Raw genomic sequence first — 18096 nt, 5'->3', positions numbered from 1 at the left:
GTTTGAAATTAATTACAACCAAAAACTGATTATAGATTTAAAAACTTTGTAGATTTCTGCTTTAATTTTGCAACACACTAAAACAAGTATTAGTTTTTGCCCTTGAAATCCTTACAGTCCTGAAAATGATCATTTTGCTTCTCAAACTATTTTTTTCAGACATGTTTCTACTTCTGAATTATTTAACTCACTAAAACTGTGCTGTTTTTAATTTTAGAGAGAGCTAAAAATCAGTAAATTGTTTTTGAATTATCTGAATGAGTGATTGTAATTCTTTTCCCTCTCAAATCAATTTAAAGCCATTTTTTTCTGGCTTTTATTTGTGAGAAAAACTTTGACTTTAACTTTTTGTTGCCTCTCTTTGGGGCACAGTCGCTTTTTCATCCATGCTTTTGTCTCCTCTTCGTGGTCTCATCTGTGTTTTTTTCCATTTCTTTCACATTCACTCGCCCCGCCTTCATCTTCCTGCTTCCACCACCGTTGGCAGTGATTGAGTTTAGCAAAATGTTGTGTTCAGATGTTCCCAGATAATTTGTCTCCTGGCCGCTCACATCTGCTCGTTGTGTGTAATCAGGTCGGATTAACTGTCAGACGTCTTGAATTGATCCGACACTTCAGACTCGACACAACAAACTGTAAATCTGTCATCAAGCTTCTGTTATTTCTGCTCCATTTCTCTGCAGTCCAGCAGCCATCGAGCTCTCTGATAGACAACCCAGCAGTGATGGGATTTGTTTTTAGTAACATTATTGACATAGAAAACTAAACAATTCTCAGCTAAGGAAGTACTTGGATTGATTTTATTTTGAGTGACAGAGTAGCCATATGTTTATACGTTGTGATATTTTTAATCATAAAAAGCTGTTTAACTCGCTGTTATGTTTTAATTGTTGAATTAAAGCAAGAATTTCAGAGTGAAAGTGAAAATTGTGCCGGGCTGATGGTGTGAGAAACAAACGGAGCCAGCAGGGGGAGCTGCACCATCCTGCAGCAACTACGTCACTAATTTCTGTTTCCAATCTGTGAAGTTCTGGCTGGACTGACTGGGAATTTCTGTTAATGTAGTTGGCAACAGATTTGTGATTTTTCATGGATTTGTTAGTTAATCGCTGTGTGATCACGGGATGCATGTAGTTGCCAGCTTGACCCCACTCAGTTGCAGACTGGTAGCAGACTGGTTCTGTCTTATAGCTGTTTTATCACCATCTTGATGCACAAAAGTTGCAATCTTTGACCATTTAACAGGAAATATTTGGTATCCAGGCTCATTTAAAATCTAATTTGTTCTTCCTAACAGCATTAATGAATTTTGAACATTTTCATTTTGAATATTCAGAACATTTAAAGCTTAAGCCAGTTTTGTCCATAAATACCTCCCACAGCTTTCACCCTTGTGACGCTTTTCATTTGGCAAAGCTGAAATCTAATTCTGTCAGATGGCTTTGATTCATCTGCGAGCGAGAGGAGAGTGTGACTACGGCACGGTGGCTTTAATAAAAAATAATTCCTCCTTTATGAAGACGTCGTGCAGCGGAGGCCGTCCACTGTCTCTGCATTAGTGAAATTAACATCCAGACTCATTTTTCAGGCCGCGCCATTAACAGCTTGAAAGTGACAGCCGCAGAGCACCGAAAGTATGAGCTGTATTAAAAACCTGTCGGATGGTTAATTAAACTGCAAAACAAACACATAACTGATAATGGAGGATAAAAAAATAAGACCTCGGGCTCTCAGCATTTCCAAACTATAATTTCATACAGTATGACTGAAATATGAAGTGCAGAGAAGTTAATGTGATGGAGGGGAGGAACAAAAGACCCCCTCCTCCATGTGTTTGCTCTGCATCCGTCCTTCATTTCTGCTGAGGAAGCAGTATAGTGTCCGAAATGCTGGGAATAACCATGATAAAGTTATACAGGCCACGCCCAGCTCAGCCCTATCCATCAGACTGATGTGATGTGGTTGTAGGTGCTAAATGATGGTGACCGTAACGTGCTAACGTGCTAACGTTGGGGCGCTGCTGTAGCTCACAGGTGGAGCTCGTGACCATGTGCTGAAAGACTGCAGGGACCTGGGTTTGAGGGTTACCCTCTCTACATGTTCTCCAATGTCCTATTAAAATAATGGCTACAAAAATGCTCAAAAAATTGATTAAAGTGCTAAAATCACACACGCTTTGTTAATTGGCGAACCCCCACAGGAAGAATGAAGATGCAAACCCAGGTAGGAAGCATCTTGCGCTGTTTTCCTTCAGGAAGCTCCAGTGTCTGCTGCTACATTCATCAGCAGCATGTGAGTCGGGTGGCAGAGAAACACGAGCTGCCAGATACCAGCATGACTTTCAGAATAAGAGCAAAGATTGTTTACTAGTGCAGCTGTCATTTGGCGGCACTGTTTCCGCAGAGCGAGAGGGTCTCGGGTTCAAACTCAGGTAGGCCTTTTCTTGCGCTGGTTTCCTCCACGAGCTCTGGTTTTCTCCCACGGTAAGCAAATAAGCAGCAATGGGTGAAGCCTGCTTATGTCAGCCCAGGATGCTTTAAATCAAGAGTTCATCACTAGTGATGACCCCAACCTTAACCTTAGGTTTTGGAGAAAAGAAAAAATTACAAATTTTCATACATGCCAGTGAGAATAATTCCCCCGGGGGAAGGGGAATGCAGGGTCTCCATGTGCTGATGCTGTGAAGCCCTTTGCTGTGATCACAGGGCTGTTCTGGAGGGAATTTGAACCATTTAGGAAATAAAAGTGTAAAAACTGATGGATGATCAGCACAGATTGGTTCGGGTCTGCTCTCCTCCTCTAATAAACCTGAATCCAGTTTGTTAGCGGTATCTCATACAGAGTCCCCGCTGACCCTCCTCCCGTACTCTCGTCTAATTGAAACCGAGCATTCGCGGTGAGCGCAGATAGCCGTCCCGTCTCTGTCTTAAGACGGTAAATAAAATACACTTAACCTTCAGATGGACTCGGGCTGGTTGGTTTCTGGACTCTGATCTTTTTTCTCTATCAACTTAATTGTGTTTTCAATTATTTTGCCCAGAATTTCTGTCTCCTGACATTTGCTCTAAGGACAGCCGCCCCTCTCCTCCCTCCTCACGAGCCGGGAGTTCTTTGTTTTATGGAAGTTTCTTCTTCCCGGAGAGAAACGTAAAGCTCAAGGCCGTGCTCGGCAGTTTGTTTCGAGTTCTTTTCTCCCACAACCTGTCGTTCACTTTCTCCTCCTCCCCTCCTTCGTTCTCACATCAGTTTCCTGCTGCTATTGATCCCCTCCCTCAGTCCCTGGTGATCAGGTTTTACCAGTCTCCCATTGATTACCAATGGAGGCAGAGCTGAGGTGCATGATGGGAAGATTGTGGGGCTGCAGCAGCGGCAGCTGTAGGAGGCACGGATGGGAAGGTTGTAGCTTTGAGTGCCAAAAATATACAATAATAAAAACACAACTTATTTATTGATCTCAGTATATCACGTTTAAACACACTGCAGAAAACATGTCACACAATTATAGTAAATATTATTGGTTATTAAATGCTGTCGTAGCTGAATAACAATATTTGACTGTGTTATAAATGTGTCGTTGAATTTGCAGACTGAGGTTTTAGTTTCACTGTAACGGTTTTCTTTAAAACACAGTCAGCACCGCGGACGTCTGATCGATCAGTGACGCTCTTTTATTTTGGAAAACATGATCAATTAATTCATCTGTTTATAAATGGAACTGATAATCAAAGGCTGTTATTTTCTGTCTGCAGCCTGTTTTCAATATGAAGTGAATCAGATAACTCCTCCATCCTTCCTTCCTTGGTCTTTCCTTTCTTCCCTCTTTCTTCCATCCATCCATCCATCTTTCTTTCTCCTTTTTTTTGTTCCTTCTTTCCTTCCTTTCTTTGGTTTTCTTTCTTTCATCCTTTCATCTTTCCTTCCTTCTTTCTTCCTCTCTTCGTTTTTGGTCTTTCTTTCTTTTGTCTGTCCTTTCGTCTCCATCCTTCCTTCCATCTTCTTTCTTTCTTCCTCTCCTTTTTTTTCCTTCCTTCCTTCCTTTCTTTTTTTGGTCCTTCCTTCTTTCCTTCCTTTGGTCTTTTTTTCATTCTTCCTTCCTTCCTTCCTTCCTTTCTTTTTTTGGTCCTTCCTTCCTTCCTTTGGTCTTTTTTTCATTCTTCCTTCCTTCCTTCTTTCTTTCTTCCTCTTCTTTTTTTTCCTTTCTTCCTTCCTTTCTTTTTTGGTCCTTCCTTCCTTCCTTCCTTCCTTCCTTCCTTCCTTCCTTAAATCTTCCATATCTCTTCTCTTCACTTTCTCTCTTTCGATGTAAATTTCTTTTCCAGTTTGTTCATAAATTTTATTTAAAATGATGTTTTTAGAGCTTTTAATTTTATGCCCGTGGATTCAGTCATCTATCATTTAAAAAAAATTTCAGTTGTCAAAAGAGAAACGAACTGAGCTCAGTCCTCACAGCACATTCAAAAACACTGTTTAAATATAGTGAAATAAAATTAACAGCAAACGCATTTTGTTGATATTTCTTCTTATCATTGTAAAAACTGCATCTTAAAGGTTACAGCCTTTTTTTTTTTTTTTTTTTTTAATGCTCTGTGACATTTCAGCTCTCCTTTTTATGACACGTCCATAATTTAACTGCATGGACTCCACAGGTTGTTGCATTACACCATCCTGCCCTTTTTTAAATAGATTCCTTCCTTTATGGATAATGTCATTTCAGCCAGAAAGGCTTTTTATCCCAATCCATTTCTGTTTTTTATGAAGATTTAGCTGAGCGGAGGCGTGCACAGAGGGGAGCTCGTCCGCCCCCTCTTTAGTTTATTGGGTTATGTTTGGGAGCAGCTTGGCCAACAAATAGGATTTAGATACAATGTCATTATAATAGATCTGCCGGTTGCAAAGGAAGCGGATCGATAGGCTTCAAAAATCAATCAGCCCGTCCACGCGGGAAGAGACCGAGGCAGCAGGTACACACAGGACAGGAAGTGATGCTGCCTCACATCTCACCGGCCTGCAAGCCTCAGATTATCAAAGGGGGGCGTTTTTAGCAGTTTTAAGATGTCAAATCAAAGCTCCTCATTATCATCTTGTTACTTTCATGCGTACAGGCACATTAGGTATTTGTTCAAAAACCTGTTCACCTGTTAGTTCGACCTGCTGAGCCTCTGTGATCTCATCCGCATGGAGGTGTTTAATATTTCTTTGAGCGACTCATGTTTCCTTGAAAGTCCCGAGAGATGTGAGCATCCAGTGGCTGTTCCCCTGCTCTGCATGTGGCTGGATTAGACAGGAAGAATATAACCAACAGGAATAGGCTGGAGATCAAGTAAAAGGAAATAAGATATACTTCATTTATTCCAAAAGTTGTCACAGCAGCCAAAACCGTGAACAAAATGGTTTAAATAAGGAACAGAAATCCTCAAAAATCAGTTCAATTAAATACAAGTAAATAAATTACAACGCTGTAAAAATCTGAATCATAGTAATATACTGAAGTGCTTCTTCAGACTGAAAGGGCTCAAAAAATTTACATATATGTAATATATATAAAAGACATGGGTGGCTGTGGCTCAGGAGGTAGAGCAGGTCATCTACTAATTGGAAGGTTGGTGGTTCGATTCCTGGCTGCTCCAGTCTGGGCAAGATACTGAACCGCAAGTTGCTCTCTGATCCAACTGTTGGAGTACGAATGTGTGTGAAGGCTAAATGCAAACGTGTGGTATAAAGCGCTTTGAGAGCTCAGCTAGAGTAGAAAAGCGCGATATAAGAGCCAGTCCATTTACCATAAGATCGACTTTGTCTTTTTTTTTTAGTTAATGTGTCACAGCAGCCAAAACTTGTAGTCCATTTCTGATTGTTGGTGGTGTCAGGAGAGTCCTGACGGGTTTTCTTGATGTAGACTGAAGTAAAACTTGGGGTTCAGTATCTTGTCCAAGGATAGTCTGGCAAGCAGACTGAAGCTGTCAGGGATCGAAACACCAACCTTCCAATTAGTAGATGACCTGCTCTACTGCCTGAGCCACAGCCACCCCACACATGATTTGCCCTGTCAGTCACCCACACTGCATGGACTTTTGTAATTTTGGTGCAAGGAAATTCAGGGAGATTGACCATTCAAGAGACAAATTGCTGCCAGTACACCTCCATGCATGATGCCTGGGTTTTGAGCATGCCCACTGTGGAGGGAGATCTCGAGGTGAATCCATAACATGCTGGAGAGATTACGTTTCCTGGTTGGCTTGGGAATGCCTCACTGTTTGGGAACAGGAAGTCCGGCAACCCAGACCTGGATAAGAAGTGGACTATTTTCTTTACTGTAGACACAATGTTTGATGATAATTGTCTTTCCTTTATATTTTCTTGTCTGCTGTGGTGCCAGTTGGTTGCAGCCACCTGATTATTGTATGATTATTGTATTTAAGGTGATTCTGGTAGTATAAAATAGCAGATATGTTAAATAAAGAAAAGCAGTGATGCGTGAAATGATCTGCTTGCATGTTATATGTATTTTTTCTAAAATTTTAGTGTTTCCAGTGTTGAACTTTGTAGACAGTTCCTTCACACTCTCCTTATGTTTTGCTGTTTGTCCAGCTTGGAGTATCTGGATGAAAAAGTTTGTAACCTGTTGGAAAGAGGTGCCTTTGTTTCTCTGATTCAAGGATGAAGAGCACTGAGACACTCTTCAAGTAGATGATGGCTAAAAGCAACTTGGTTATTGCCGAGAAACAACAAAAAAACTTTTTCTTGACTTCCAGGAGTATTTTGTTGGGCTTTGGAAAACACGAGCGAAATCTTACTACCTAAGAACTACCAAGGATGCATGCTTGGTTGTTCTGACCAGCCTATAAAAACTTTACTAAATGCCTTTATTTTGTCCCCCATCTGTCTCTCTGTCTTTACTTTCACTTTCCTCTCTGTTAACCTGAACTTTTTAGTGATTCTGGTTGGGAGTCTATCTCTAATTCTGTTATCTACTGGCCCAGTCTGGCCCGGGGGATGGATGCCATCTGTAATCCATTTATCAGAGCTGGCCGCTGGGCCTTCTTCCAAATGACAGCTGGCCTAAAGCAATCTCATTATAAAGAGCATCAAGATATAGTATGGAAATATTGGAGGCGGGGAGGAAGGGGGTCGAGCTCAGAAAAAAAGGGACCAAAGAAGAAACACGATGGGGATAGAAAATCATGTTTAACATATAGTCAAAATACAGCAACGGTGACTCTCATATCCACCTTTAGTCCAGGTGAGTCTCATGTACAGGTAACACCTGTGAAGGCTGTGGTTTACTTAGCCAGTTTGATCGTGTAAAGGCACTGATGATACTCAGTATTTGGTATGGTTCGATTATCTGTATCAGTATATTTTATATACTGGCTCTAAACACGTTAAAATATATATAAATAATTAAGAACGAAGGAAAGCGGTGAACAACAGTCTATCTGCCATAACATGTTTTTAATGTTTAAATTTGGATACAATCATTGCTGGCATTGTAAAACCCATATCAGCTGATCTCTGTTCATTATATGTGGATTACAGTTTATACAATACAAAGACGTAAACATTAAACGCTGAGTATTTCAGTTTACTTATGGGACAACCCTCACACTTTTTTATTTTGAAAGTTTGGTGGCTTCTGACCAGTTAGCATGGGCCCCTTCCCTTCTTGTGGCTTCCTACGGTTAGCCTCATCAGGTCGCTGTTGTTGTGGTTCCCTGAGAGCAGCTCCACCTCTGCCATCCTGGACTAGAACTGGTGATGGTAGTCCTTGTTCAGTTCTGGAGGATCACACCAACCAGAACCTGCAGCAAGTGGAGAACTGGTTCACTCTGAAGCTTTTTATGAATTTGTAGGTTTGTTTAGTTTTCTTTTAGGAGGTTCTTCTGAGGTTGCATCAAGATGCTGGATTTTGTCCATGTTTGGTTTATAACAAGCTTATGTTTAATGAGAGACTTCTGAAAGAGCCAGTGGTGTTTAAAATGGAGTCACCTGTAAAAATGTACATTCGTTGTGAGTAGCAAGATGATGTTTGTGGAAAAAAAAAAAAATGAGGCCCAAGTGTGGATCCCTGTGGAACACCTGTAATAATGTGGTAAAGGAACATGAGCAGGAAGTAGACCCAGTGGTGTCTAGCCCTCTTGCTCTCTTTCTGTTCATCAAACCAAGTGTGCTCGCTCACCCTGCCCTGTGTGTGTGTGTGTGTGTGTGTGTGTGTGTGTGTGTGTGTGTGTGTGTGTGTGTGTGTGTGTGTGTGTGTGTGTGTGTGTGTGTGTGTGTGTGTGTTCATTGTGACTGAGTGCTTGTTCACCCTGCAATACAAATCCATAACAATGCTGTGCTCACTCATCCAGAGAGAGAGAAAAATAAGAATTAGAAATCACAGGGTGGTTTGTGGGAAGGCGTGTGTGTGGATCAACACACACACACACGCACACACACACACTTTTTATGTAGTCCTTATTGGGGCTTTGATCCAAAGTGTGTAAGGAGCTCTCATCTCCTACTGTGATACACACACTTTTATCTCACATGTACACACTCGCGCTCAGAGCTTCCTCACTGTGCAGACCCTGTCGCACACGCACTCACAAAGGAGGTTATTTTAAGAGGGTCATGTTGATGAACACAATAAAAGGACACACACACACAGATCTACTGTTGCACGTGTCCAAAATCCTTCCAGAGATCTGTGAACACAACCGTCTGTGTGTAAATGTGTTTGCACTGTGACTAAAGGCTTTCAGCGTAACAATGAGACGTGTGTGTGTGTGTGTGTGTGTGTGTGTGTGATGATTAATGCCAGGACAATAGACGTGTGCCTGTTCAGTTGTTATCGGCTCACTGGAGACTCAGGCCTCCACCCACCCCCCACCCCCTTTTTTTTCAAACCACCTTTCAGTGTGAAAAGAAAGAAAGAAATGAAAAAGTTAAAAAAAAAAAAAAAAATCCCTCACACTCAGCTCTGCAAGTGTCAGAAAATAAAAGCATATAAATCATCTACAGATCTTTCAAAATAAACATCCAATACAGTGCACGAAAAGGCGAGTTTAAAATCAATGTGTTTTCTGGTTCTCCTGATTACGTTTTATTTATATGGCTGCAGTTCAGTTCGGTTGCTTGTAAAGCCTTGAAGCTTGTAGGTTTTTGCCCAGAGAAGTTTCAGTTAGAATTATTTGGTCAAACTAAGATTCAGAGTCATTAACTACAATTTAAAACAAAGAAAGTTTAACAGTAGCTCAAACAAACGATTTTAATCCTGACTGGTGTTTTCGAGAGCTTTTAGTGCATCTCTCTCTGTCTTTACTGATTAGATTGCTTAGTTTTCAGACAGTATTAAAGATGGACATAGCTTTCAGGTCTGAGAAGTGAAGCCGATGCAGAAGTGCCTTAAACCTGCAGTATTTTTAATGGACACCAGGGGGCGATACTGTGGTTCCAAAAAGACGTCTGGTTCTAAAGTCTATGGGAAAACATATACTTAAAACAAGGGCTTATTTTAAGTGTCACAAAGAAGAATTATCCAGGGGATAATTCATCAGATAACAACTGACAAGTGTGCGGTTTTAGTCGCCTCCATCCCTCAACCGGGTGGCTGCGTCCGCCTTTTATACTCTTTGTCATTGTATGAACTAAAGAGGAAAACCAAGTGAAGTAAGACCACACCGACGTGGATACAGGGAATGCCAGCTTTGCAGATCACCGTCTACATGTTGTAGCTGTTTACCATCACCAGGGGGCAGTGTCAAAAACAACTCTTGCTCATGTTTGTGGCGTTGATCCTTTAGTGTGAACCCAGAAGTCATAATAGATGCACTCGAGTGATTAAGAACAGTGAACTGTCCAATGCAGCCACTCTTTGGGCTTCTCATGCTGTTTTTGTAGATCTTTGATAAAATGTTTGCATTTCTTCCTCTTCTGAGTGAGCTCAGATACTGATCTCTGTTCAGTTCAGGCCACTTTTCAAACAGTCAGCCTGCTGTTTGCACAGGGCATCATGCCCATTGGGCTACACACTGTTGGGTTTCTTTTTTCTTTCGGAGGACGACACACAAGGATGCCTACATATACTGCATACCCCAAATCCTTCACTCTGCGTGGCCAAATATCAATGCAAACATACACAAACACCAGTACAGCAAGCTAACATGAATCTGTTTCTCTCTCAAGGTTGTCTGTCCAACCTCCCACCAAACGCCAAGAAGATCTCCAACTCTTACGAGGAGCGCCGTAAACAGGCCACCGCCATCGTCCTGCTGGGAGTCATCGGGGCCGAATTCGGCGCAGAGATCGAACCCCCGAAGGGCTCGGGCCGGGCTCGAGCCGGTGGGCAGGCGCCCGAAGGTTTCGGACTGACCAGCGGAGGGTCGTCCAACTACTCCCTGGCCAGACACACGTGTAAGTCCAGAAACACACTGTGCAAACACGGGCGTGATAACCCGGTTATCATGTCAGCTAATTCCACTAAAATGCTCCAAAACACACCAGCATCACAATTTTATTATTATATCATTAGGTTTAATTGGTTCTCTTTAACATCCTATTTTAAAAACATCTCACTGACTAAACTAAAATGATAAACACCCTAAAGACGCCTTCTGAACATCAACTCCACAACTGACAAAGTAGAAACTTCAGTGCTGGATTAGAGGTGAGGAGAGATGGAATTGATTTTCACCTGCCAAGCTTGACACCTTAAGGAGCTTGGCACTGACTTCCACACACACTCGGCGAGCCCATCCCATGTGCCACGCTGTGCCTGCAGCGCTGGACCTTGGTGGGCATCAAACCTGCACTAAGCAGAGCTGCTCTTCCGTCCCACTGCTCCCGTGCTCTGATTGGCCGCCTCTGGGGGAGGGGGGGGCGTCTGCCTGGCGACACTGCCTGCACTCTCACCGATAGGCTGTGGAGCGTGATGCTTCGTAGCTGGACACAGAGGTCTGCTCACCTGTGTGGACACACACACACACACACACACACACACACACACACACATGAAACCTTAAATCCGTGTCATGAGATGAAAACAACTCCAGATTTAATTGATTCCCCGGAGCCCAACTTCACAACTAGAGACCCTGAAAACACTTTTTTTTTTTTAAATTAAAGCTAGCAAGCAGAAGATATTAATTATTAGGGTGTTGTGGTTTTGATTAGAAGGTGCGCAGACACAGGAAGTGGTCTGCCGGTCCTTATAGTAAGCATTTAGATTTTTAAGACGTTGCAGGAATCCTGTTTAAGATCAGATGTAGCTGATAACTGGTAGACTGTAATTAAATGCCACATGGGTGCAGGTGCACCTGTGCACATATTCTTCTATTTTAAAATATTTTATGGTCATAATTAACCAGGTTATTTATACATGAATCTTAGACAGTGAACACACAGTTCATATACGCTTTCTCTTCTTTCTCATCTGTTTTCCTCCTCCTCCTCCTTCCTGCTCTCATTCAGGTTGTTTTTTTGCCCCCCCCCATCCTCTCCCCCTCTGTTATGAAATTGAAAGATGGATCGGTGGTGTTGGTGTACAGCGCAGTGTGTGATGAATGAGAGCTGTCCACCTAGAGAGTGGGAGGGTACAGTAGCCTGTAGTATAGATTGATGTTTTCATAGGGTGAGGGGGGAGATGTAGGGGGAGATTGAGCTTAAGGATGGAGGGATGGATGGACGTGGGAAGGGGGGGGTGCTGTTGGGCAGGACAGGAGAAACAAACTGTACATCGGCGTGTACGGTCTCTGGACAATAAAAAGCTCGCAGTAAATGTCAGAATGTCCCGAGTCCCTCTGAGGCCCACTCAGTCTGATCCGTGACATTTTCAAACATTCATGAGAGCTGATTGGAAATTGAGTTTTACTTTGTGTTGTAGGACGTTTAACAGGGAGAAGCAGGTAATGCAAGGCAGAAAAGTTTCTGCTGCTCTCAATCGGTTACAAGAAATATGACCGAGTTTCTTCAACAGCACTTTAGAGGGAAACAGGTGGGGGGGGGCTTTCAAGATCAAAGATGTAAATTTATGACAAAAAAGCAACAAATAACTGGCAAAAAGTCATTTTTAAAAACCCTTCGGGTGTCAGGGTTAAGGTCAGAGGTCAGTCACTCTAAATCTTATTAGAACATCAACATAAATATTATAGAGGGATATTCAGTAATATCTTTGCTCTGTGCTGACAGTCATTCTTGGATATATTTGCCAATTTTTCTTTTTTTTGTTGTTGTAAATTTCAGTTATTCTGCTCATGAATTTGGTTCTTTTAACACAAATTAAACAGTTTTCTTTTTGTAAATTTGCCAATATTTTTGACATAAGTGTGCTAATATTTCCTTTGTGAATACAATATTTTTATTCTCATAAATTTGAGGGGTTTTTAACCTCATGAATTTTTTTTTTTCTGTAAATTTGACATTTTTTCCTCACATTCTCCAGATTTTTTTTCCTTGTAAATTTGCCTACTTTTTTTTTTTAACTCAAAATTGTACAACTGTTCTCTCAATTTCAGCTTGTGCTATTTCCCAGCACTTTTTAATTCATGTGTTAGCAAGCACGCTAGTGTTAGCTATCAGAAAGATTGCTCCGGGTCAGATTTGATCCCGCAGAGTAAATGTGCAGGTTGGCTGGACGTTTGAGAAAGCTAAAGAGGGAGCGAGGCAGCACGAATGTCGTAGAAATGAGTCCACAGGCTGAACCAGCCGAGAGACTCAGGGAAGTGTCATGATCAGCTTTGTCCCAGTCCTTCCAGATGTTGGCAGTAATACAGGGAAAGTTGCGTAATGCATGTCTGTCATATCCTGATCGTGTGTATCAGCAGGTATGTTGTTACCAGGTGTATATATGGGGTGAGACTGACTACAGGGTTGTGCAATATAATGATAGACAGTACAGCAGCTCCCTTGCCAATAAGAGGCAAATAGTTACACAGGTTTTCTTCATGTATGGAGCACCAGATGTTGCTTTAATCATGCAGATGTTGCACAGCATCTCTGTCGCAGTAAAATCTTCGCTCTCTCTCTTTTTGCCTTGTTTTTTCCTCTCTCCCTCACACTCTCTGCAGCCAGTCTGATCCAGCTCTCATCCACTAACTAAGTCCCCAGCATTGATTTACCTTCACCTCTCATTTAAGCTCAAACAGAGGAAGAGAGGGAGAAGGGGCAGTTAGCAGATGGAGGAAAGAAAGCACAAAGCCTGTTAGCGCCCGTTTCGGCCTGGTAAATTTTAGACGTCACCAATCTGTCACTATTTCACACACTCTACTTCTCCCACCTTCTTCCTGCCTTCCTTCCTTCTTCCCTCCTTCCTCCTCTGTCCTCTTCCTCTAATCATCCTCTGTGTGTTAATGTGACATGTTTACTGCCCTAACTAACAGCTCATTATGGCCGACTGATGCTTTGTCAATAGCTATCGGTTCATTTGGGCGCCCGGTGCTGCCTTTAAACAAAGATGTCCACTGTGAGAAATGAACCCTGAGTCAGGGCCTTCAGTCGCGGCGGGGGGAGGGGCTGTAAATTTGAATCTCGATCCGGCCAATTACAGCGTTGACCGTTAACGGCCGTCTTTAATTGTCCTGCGAAGAAATAAAAGTAAAATAATGAGGCGTCGAAGAGCAACTGTGGCTCTGTGGTCAGAGTGGGCTCCCATAGGGTTTGTTATGCTCACACCCCACCCACCCACAGTCACTGCTCATACTGATGAACTTTGACCTCATGACCCCTAAAGCCTATTTTGCATCGGTGGAAGAGAATCGGTCCCCCGGCTCTCTGTTCTGATGTATTCACACTAAAATTAAAGCAGTTAGCCTGCTTAAAGACTGTAAATGCTTTTTTTGTTTGTAAGCATCCCAAATCTTCCAGAAACATTTTAAAGGGGTAAGCTATCATTTTTCTTGTTGTCAGACATTTTTTTCCGTGTATTTAAGCTTTTCGCAGATTTCCATTGGAATAAAACTCTAAATATGAATGAAAAAAGCTGATATTGAACATTCATGGAGGCGTTTAAAAAAGGCAGAAACTGAAGTGTAATTGATTTCTGTGTGGCTATGATTTGTAAAGATCACTAAATGGAGGTCAGAGGTCACGGAGCCCCACGTTTCTGCTGATATTTATAGTCCATGGTTTGTGAGTATGTTGGTGTTTGCTTTGTGTTGATCACCAGCTGAGGGTCAAAGTGCACATCTGATCTGCATGCTTGATTGTTTTTATTGAGCGGCATCTTAAAAAAAAGAAAAGCTGCAGTTCCTCTTGTGGCCACTTGAGGCTCCAACAGTGACTCAGTCCCCACACTAAAAAGCCTTCAGCACAGAAATGAACATGTTTACAGGCTGATGGTCTTTATGGGGAGTTCCCCCTTCATGAAAAATGTACGGGGGTGGGTGGGGTGTTTTTTTTTTTTTTTGTTTTTTTTTTTAAGCCAACTGTTTGGATTTCAAGTTTGCATTATTGGGGCGTGGCCTCTTTAACTGATGTGCGTGCCGACTTGGGGAGCATTTGCTGTCTGATCGGCTTCATTTCAGCTAATTCAAGTCACTAAACTGAACCTTCATATTGTGTTTGGGGTGTTGTAAAAGATGATGATGAGGTGGTTAGCACTGTTGCCTCACAGCACGAAGCTGCTGGGTTTATGGGTTTTCTTTGGGTATTCCAGCTTCCTCCCTCGGACGCGCTGTTCGGTTAACTGGTAATTATAAATTGGATAAGGACCCTGATTTGGGTAAGGAAGAAAATAAAAGACACATAACCACTGTGATGTCACCCACTGGTTCTCAGGATTATACATTTTGAAACCCCAACGTTAACGTTTTGGCCGCGTCCACATGGGAAGTTCTAATTAAAAGCCAAGTAATTGAACTAAAAATGCTCTAAAAGGAGTAAAATGAGGTCCAGTTCAGTGGATCCAGTTTTCTATTTCCCCTCCATTAGAAGTCCAAATTCAGACTCCACCAGGCCTATTTATTTACATTTTATTTTGGAGGGGTGGCGCAGTTTGGTGTAGTTCTAATACAGCATAAAGCTGATGTGCTTCATATAGAGCTTTCTGTAGTTGGGCTGTTACATTAATAATACACAATGTTACAGTATTCATTTACATAAAACCACAGCGCACTATAACATAAGGGCACTTTACAGAGAAAACAGATTGTGCAGATCTACGATGTGCTGCTTCATTTATTTAATTTACCTGAATTAAAGTTCAAAATCTACAAAAATTAAAGTGAATAAATCCATTATTTATTAACATCTATAATCGTGATTTAATAATGACCAAAATAAGATTGATTATGATTTTTTTTCCATAATCGAGTAGAAGAAAAATAAAATAAAAATGAGGTAGAGCACAAAAAAGCAGTTTAAGTTTGGTGAATGATACTCTGGTATTTTATCAGTCTGCTCGCTCTCATCTCACCCTCTCGTCCAAACACGGTCACGTCTGGCTCCAGAGAAACGTGATGGTGGCCATGAAGCTGACATGGAGCCTTCAAAGTGCAGAGTTCACGGGTCAACATAAAGCCTGAATCTTAACCATACCAGCTAACAACATTAGCCCGCGCTGTCACTGCCAGTATACGACAGCGATGTTTACACGGTTAACCTCTCGCCGTATCTTTCATAGTCCCATCCATAGGTTGTGTGTGTGTAGACATAAACCAATAAGGAAGGGGGTTTGCCATTTAAGGCAGGCTGATGATGAAATGCCAGGAGATCCTGGTGATGCGATTAGCAGAGTGCGTCTGGAGACCGGAGGACCTTTAGAGCCACCGCAGGATTATAACTAAAGTAAATCATCTGTTTTATATTGTACGTTTCTTCATTTTATGCCTGTTTAGCTTTTGCATTTCAAGTGAAAATGCACAAAGAGTCGTATTGATTTCTGAGGCGGCAGCAGAAAAGCACACAAAAGGCAGATTTTCAGCTTCACAGTCGAGAAAATGAAAACTAAATGTGTGATACTCCAAAAAGAGGATGAAACAAATGAAATCCTTTTTGTTGGGTGTTATCTTTGGACCTCTGGCTGCAGAGATAGGTGGGTGAGACCAGCAACGAGAGACAGACAGATGTGAGGTGGGGGGGGGACAGAGGGAGGTGGAAGGAGAGCGTTTTTTGGGGGGGGGGGGGGGGGGGGGGGGGGTTTTCTGGAGTCTTAATGGTCAGTCCGTCCCCACAGACTGGCTCAAATGTCAGGTCAGCTATGAAGTGACCTCCATCCCGCTTGCTGTCTTTATCCTGTGTGTGTGTGTGTGTGTGTGTGTGTGTGTGTTGGACCATATTCTCACAAAAATATCAGGACTTATTGGGTTTTTTTCTTAATGAGAAGATGCGACTTCTTGTTGTCCATCCTTTGTTTCCTATCGCTCCCATGGCAGCTTTGAGCTGCTTTTCAAAGCTGATAGGATCATGAAAGCTTGTAATGATGTCTTTAAATTGACAAAAATGGCAGACTAGGAAAGGGACTGTGTATTTTTAGTGTTATTGAATGCTGAACCCTCACAGACTGATATCGCGCTCCTGCTGTTTTCTGATAAAAGCCTCTGATTCGTTTCTCTCTCTGCAGGTAAGGCCCTGACCTTCCTGCTGCTGCAGCCTCCCAGCCCCAAGCTGCCTGCCCACAGCACCATCCGCCGCACCGCCATCGATCTGATTGGTCGAGGCTTCACCGTGTGGGAGCCTTACATGGACGTGTCGGCGGTGCTCATGGGACTGCTGGAGCTGTGCGCCGATGCCGAGAAGCAGCTCGCCAAGTGAGTCACCGCCAGCCACTTAAACAGAAACTGCTGCCTTTTTTTAAAAAATCAGCCCGCTGTGTTTCATATGAGGCAGAAGCTGCTGAGAGGATACGTTTATAAAATGTAAACGAGTTTGGAGTGAGACTCCAGCGTCTCTTCCTGCTCTCTCTACCTGACGGAAAACGTCACGTGGTCGAGGAAACGTGTGAAGGAGATTTTATAAAGAGTTCAGAACCTCCCAGAGTTCGCCTGCATATACACAAGAGTCCTAAACAGTGTGTTAGTGGATGTTGTTGGTGTGGGTCTGCAGTGTCCTGCAGAAAGGTCACCCTGGGTTCTCACCGTGTTGTTTCATGCAGGCTGCAGTAGATGTTGGTGTTTCACCTGTGAGGCAGACCTGTCAGTATTTTAATGTGAAAATACTAATAGGTCTTTCATCACCAATTAGCCACCTGATTGGTTTACATGTGAAGAATGGTGATGTTTCCATCTGTTTCCAGTTTGTTTCACACCGCGACAGCAGCTAAAGTAGGAAGAAGCTAAAATGGAAGCGGTCTGTATACAAAGATCTTTAAATTTCTTTGAAAGATTTTACATTTTCCTGTTTTATCTTGTAAATTTGGGGTTTTTTCCCTTTGGAAATTTCCCTTTTTTCTCATAAAAATGCCATTTTTTTTTTTCTCAGAAATTAGCCAGTTTTTTTTTTTTCTTTTTCAATCATAAATTTACCCTCTTTAATCCTGAAAATTTTGACTTTTTTTCTCTGGATTTTGCTCCCTTAGTCGTCCTAATGTGCCATTTGGTTCAGATTTTTTGTTCACATTATTAACTAGTTAGTTTGGGGAATAAAAGTCCCTTTTGCATCTGGAAATTCAGCGTTCTGGATTTGCGTTCCTTCTCTTCAGAGACTTAACACACAGATAATTTGTGTGCACTCACTTCCTGTTTGTTAATTTACTGTGTCTCAGATTCCAGAGTACGGATGACAGTCTTCCTATAGATACAAACATATGCATCCACTCTCTTTTGCACACGCACACACACGCACACACACGCACACACACACATTATATAGCCAACTCAGTGAGTTATGGAAGCTCGGCTCTAATCTGATTTCGAGACATTATGATGATGTAACGATGTCTGCGTTGATCTGACACGAGAGTCCTCCGTCTCTGGGCACACATTTGTCTTTTTCTTCATTTTATTTATCATTTTGTGCCCCACTTAAAGCGGCTCTTAAGAATTACCATCCAGAAAACCATCGAGCAGATTGTCCTGCAGTTTCCAGCTCCTGTAGAGATGAACCCTTCAGACTTTAGTGAGCTGAGAAACAACTTCAAATGCAAACAAAATGCACAACATAAGAGCCGGAGAAGTGTCGAGTCTTGGT

General features: G+C 42.2%; 1 protein-coding gene across 4 annotated transcripts in view; it reads left to right on the top strand.

Moving 5' to 3' along the window:
• wdr7 (WD repeat domain 7) overlaps positions 1 to 18096 on the top strand; it is a 105869-nt gene that overhangs the window by 57722 nt on the left and 30051 nt on the right. For all 4 annotated transcript variants that reach the window (XM_030742688.1, XM_030742686.1, XM_030742687.1 and 1 more), the window contains exons 23-24: positions 10162 to 10389; positions 16532 to 16718. In XM_030742688.1, coding sequence (XP_030598548.1) covers positions 10162 to 10389; positions 16532 to 16718 — 415 coding nt within the window. The remainder of the gene's footprint in view (positions 1 to 10161; positions 10390 to 16531; positions 16719 to 18096) is intronic.

Source organism: Archocentrus centrarchus, chromosome 12 (genome assembly GCF_007364275.1).
Source record: "Archocentrus centrarchus isolate MPI-CPG fArcCen1 chromosome 12, fArcCen1, whole genome shotgun sequence".
In the NCBI taxonomy this organism is placed as follows: domain Eukaryota; kingdom Metazoa; phylum Chordata; class Actinopteri; order Cichliformes; family Cichlidae; genus Archocentrus; species Archocentrus centrarchus.
The sequence above is the reverse complement of the archived record's forward strand: the minus strand, read 5'-3'. Positions and strand labels throughout refer to the sequence as shown.